General features: G+C 36.1%; 1 protein-coding gene across 1 annotated transcript in view; it reads left to right on the top strand.

Moving 5' to 3' along the window:
* LOC106534769 (KN motif and ankyrin repeat domain-containing protein 1) overlaps positions 1-4,520 on the top strand; it is a gene marked incomplete at its 3' end in the record, with an annotated part of 20,559 nt that overhangs the window by 11,512 nt on the left and 4,527 nt on the right. Inside the window, 2 exon segments of the mRNA XM_014031517.1 lie at positions 585-672; positions 1,185-1,404. Of these exon segments, the coding sequence (XP_013886971.1) occupies positions 585-672; positions 1,185-1,404 (308 nt within the window).

Here is a 4,520-nt window from a genome sequence, read left to right as displayed (position 1 = left end):
GAGCTACACCTCTCTGTAGCTGTGAGATGTCATGTTACAGTATTGTGCTCGATGCATGTGCACTGTTATACAGAACTTGTAAGATTTACTAGAAAAATTCCTCATGACAATTTGCACTTACTTTTGTTAAGTAAATATTACATGAATTTGTAGCATTTAAATTTACTTAACAAACGTTAGTGCAAATTGTTACGAGGATTTTTTCAAGTACATCTTACAAGTTTTTTTCAGTGCATATGATTATCAATTATTCAATACATTGCATCAGAAGCACCTGGCTGAGTCCCATAGAAGCAACAAGCCTGGACTTTTTCACACACATTTTTTTGCGTGGTTTTGTTTTTGCCTTCATTTTTGATTTTCACAATGTGGTGAAATCTGTTCTGTATTTTACATTTTAGTTTCAGTTTGAATAAGAATCAGACCATTTTATTATTGTCTATACACCTTAAACCACAGAACTGAAAAAGGGTGGACTTTTTTGCACCCCCAGGAAAGCAAAGTCTGTTTTTCAGGGATTGCTGCAATTAAAAGTTTTCACAAGCTCTGAAAGTCTGAACTTAACAGATTTTTTCTGTCCTCAGGTGTAAGTTAAGTGAAAATATGTTTTCTGCCTGCCAAGCTCTGAAGATGCACCTGAGTGAGACCACGGCTCTGAGCAGCAGAGACATGGTCAGTTTTTTTATTTATTAATTTTTTTGTTCTCTGTTTGAGGACTGACAAATCCTCACAAAAACACATTTTACAGCATGTTTCTACTTCCATCCCTGGATGAGTGTGAGCTGCAGCAGAGTGTGTAAAAATATATGACTGGTCATCCGGATACAAGGAGAACAGGGATGTGTCTGCAGTGCAGTTTTCAACCCCAACCTTTCCTCAGTGAAAGTGAATTTACTGCTATAATAATAAATTAATTATAAATTTGCACCAAGAATGAAATTATTTTTGGTGCCTTTATATAAATATTCTTAACATTATGATTTACTACTATTGTTTTTTTTCTTGAGTCACTTCTTTATAAAGCTCCTTTCAGTTACATTCTCACAATATTTGATTACAATAATAGTGACAAAATTTTCTGATTTTTATCAAAGTCAATGAGTTTCTCTGCAAACAGATTGATGATTATGATTGATTGATGTTTGCAGCTTGTAAAACTGTGTTTTTGTTACATGTCTTTGCAGCAGGACAGTCTGTGCGCAGTCCAACAGGAGTGGTTCTCTGTGTCCAGCCACAGGTCAGCAGCTCCTGACGTCGTAGGCGACTACTTGTCCACGTTTCGGATGATTTCGCCCTCAGTGCTGCGGTACATCGTCAACATGACTGACGGCAATGGAAACACAGCGCTTCACTACAGTGTTTTTCACTCCAACTTTGGTGTCGTGAAAAAGCTGCTTGATGCAGGTACAAATGTACTAGGAAATATTTGGGGGAAAATACATTTTGGGTACGTATTGTACATGACGTGTGTTGAGAAATCATGGAGTTGAAACCATTTTGGACACACATTGAAGATGATGTTATGTGTCATCTCAAGCGGTTTCTGAAAGTGCTCAGAGTAAATGTAGAGAAAGAGGCTCAGGTACTACCACAGGTGTAAGATAACAAATTACATTTACTTGTTTTACTGTCATTAAGGATTCAAAAAGAAAAATCAGTAGGTCCTCTGGATGGTTCTTCTTTAGTGAAACGTTTCGTCTCTCCTCCAAGAGACTTCTTCAGTCTGATGAGTTTCAGGTGAACTCAGCCTTATAAGCACTGCCTCCACCTGGACAAACAGGTTAGTCACATGCAAAAGAGGACCATCGACTAACAATAGGCTTGATTGGCCCTATTGTTCATAGAGGGTCATGTGTCCCATCACCTGACTTATTGGTTTGGATGCTTCGGCTGGAGTTATTTGGAGTTTTGTTATGTGTATGTAGTGAGTGCAAGCGGGGTTCAACGTCCCCTTGTTTTTGTCCCTCCTTCCCTATTTGTGATGGTATCATTTGGGCCCTGATTCATACTGTACATTTTGCTCACAGGGGGCACACACACATTTTAACATTTTTTTACTTTTCCTTTGAAACTTAAAATCAACATACTAACTAGATAGAGCATGGTGAGTTTTGTGATGATTGGACTCTACGTTTGTAAAAATAATCTAAAAAAAGGTTTTGCAAATTTTGAAACTTTAATGAAATATTGCTACAGAATGTAGTGGGTTTAGCTGGGTCTCTCCTTGTTCTTAAGGCAATATTGATGATCAAACTTGTAACTTTATTTGTGATTAACGCTACTCAATTCTAAATTCAGTAGAAATAGCAGAAATAGAAATTCAAAAGGTGTGAATCAGGGCCCCAATGATACCAACACAAATAGGCAAAGAGAGACAAAAAAAGGGACATTGAACCCCGCTTGCATTCACTACATACACATACTGTAACACAACACCAAATAACCACAGCTGAAACATCCAAACCAATAAGTCAGCTGATGGGGCACATGGCCCTCTATGAACAATAGAGCTAATCAAGCCTATTGTTAGCCGATGACCCTCTTTTGCATGTGACTAACCTGTTTGTCCATGTGGAGGCGGAGCTTATAAGGCTGAGTTCACCTGAAACTCTCAGACTGAAGAAGTCTCTTGGAGGAGAGACGAAACGTTTCACTAAAGAAGAACCATCCAGAGGACCTGCTTATCTTTTCTTTTTGATCTTCTAAGAAAAACTCTTCATGCAGTTTTACAGGTGAGAAAGTTACCTTTTTTTCTTTTTGATTTTTTCTACCTGGATTACTGAGATGCATCAGGACGTTGTTAAGTATTAATTGTTCATATTTTATACTTTTTAAGTATTTAATCCAATCAGAACCTTGTGAAATGGAGTGATTTTATGTAAAATTTGACTATAAGATATATTTATTAGAATAAATTCCGGAAAAGCTTTAAGAAGTGGCTCTGAAGAAAGAGGTCTGGGCCTCCCTGGTCAAGCTGCTGCCCGCCACGACTCAACTCAAAACAAGTGGAAGAGAATGAATGGATGGATGAATATATATCCCTGGATAAATATGTTAAAACTGAAAACAAAATCTAACATTTGATAAGCATCTAAATGAGGTTGACTTAGTTACTTTAAGATAACAGATAAACTTCTTTATTTGAGTTATTTGACTAGCAGCAAATGATGTAATTTAAATGTTTATTCAGTCTGGTTGGTATACAGTATAAACAACTTAACATTTGTAGTCAAATTGATTCGAGAAGAGCTCAGAGGAAGAAACAAAAAATAGCTGTAACGAAGTACATGTAAGATTTGACTTGGTTGTAGCTCAAAAGGATCTTTAGCACATTTTGAGCACCAATAAATTTTTGCTATTTACAGTTTGAAGCGAACTAAGTCTGTCTGTTAGCAGAACCTTCAGGACTTTCAGGAAGCGTTCATCCAATGTACATCTATTACTGATTAACATTTAAATACAATCTAAGTTGAGATGGCTGCCACAGCAAGCTCACCTTGGAAAATACCAAAATGTCTATAATTATGTCAATTTAATAGATATTCTTCTGAAATTTGCATGATACTAGCAGGGAGCTATTTGCATCATAGACACAAAATACTAATCTTTGGACAGCATTTTTTTTGCTTAAAATTTCATCATTTACTGGTGAAATGTATCCTGTTTTTCTGTTAGCAAAAAATCCCACAAACAACTAGATGGAATTCAATGAAACTTTCAAAAAGTTATCATTGGATGTACTGTAATGTATTTCATTTATCATCATAACAGGATTAGTCTGACACTACGGCTAGAAAGGCGAAGGGTGATAGCTGTTCCTTGTTTGTTTTGGTTTTTGTTTTTGTTTTGTTTTTTTGATAACTTGGTCTGCTTCAAGATGGCTGCCAATATGTTAAGCAACTTTGTCTATTACAAAATTGTTTTTAATGCAGTCAGAATTACAAACATTGAGCTATTAGTATATACAGTTTGGTGTTTATTAGTCCAAGCTCTACTAAAATGTATTTGTTTGGCAGCAGAGGCAGACACTGAAAACTTATGTTGACTTGAAATGGAAATTAATTATTCCAATCTTCTGTACAGATATGAATAGATCTAAGTAATGTATTAAAATATCAAAAATATAATGTATTACAGTATTCAGAGTATATTTGTTATATAATGCAAGCTGAACTGGAAGGCGGATACAGCTTTCAAAAACAGATCCAAACAGGCTGAGAACAAAAAGCTAAAAATAACTGAAGCAGGATAGTTTGATGCTTCAAATTATGAGTTCAGCAAATAAAAAAAATAAGTTTTCCACTTGTTATTAGTGTCCTTGTAGCAGTGAAGATATCCAAATACATCTGATCAAAGCTGAGAAATATTTTTACCTTTGCTGCTCTGCAAAAAGACAAGGGATTTTTTGTACTGATTTCACTGCCTGCAGCTGAAGTCAAAGGCAGAGTAATAACGTTGTTGGTGTGTGTGTGTGTGTGTGTGTGTGTGTGTGTGTGTGTGTGTGTGTGTGTGTGTGTGTG

Source organism: Austrofundulus limnaeus, unplaced genomic scaffold (genome assembly GCF_001266775.1).
Source record: "Austrofundulus limnaeus strain Quisiro unplaced genomic scaffold, Austrofundulus_limnaeus-1.0 Scaffold1266, whole genome shotgun sequence".
NCBI lineage: Eukaryota > Metazoa > Chordata > Actinopteri > Cyprinodontiformes > Rivulidae > Austrofundulus > Austrofundulus limnaeus.
Note: the sequence above shows the minus strand (reverse complement) of the source record. Positions and strands in the feature narration are given on the sequence as shown.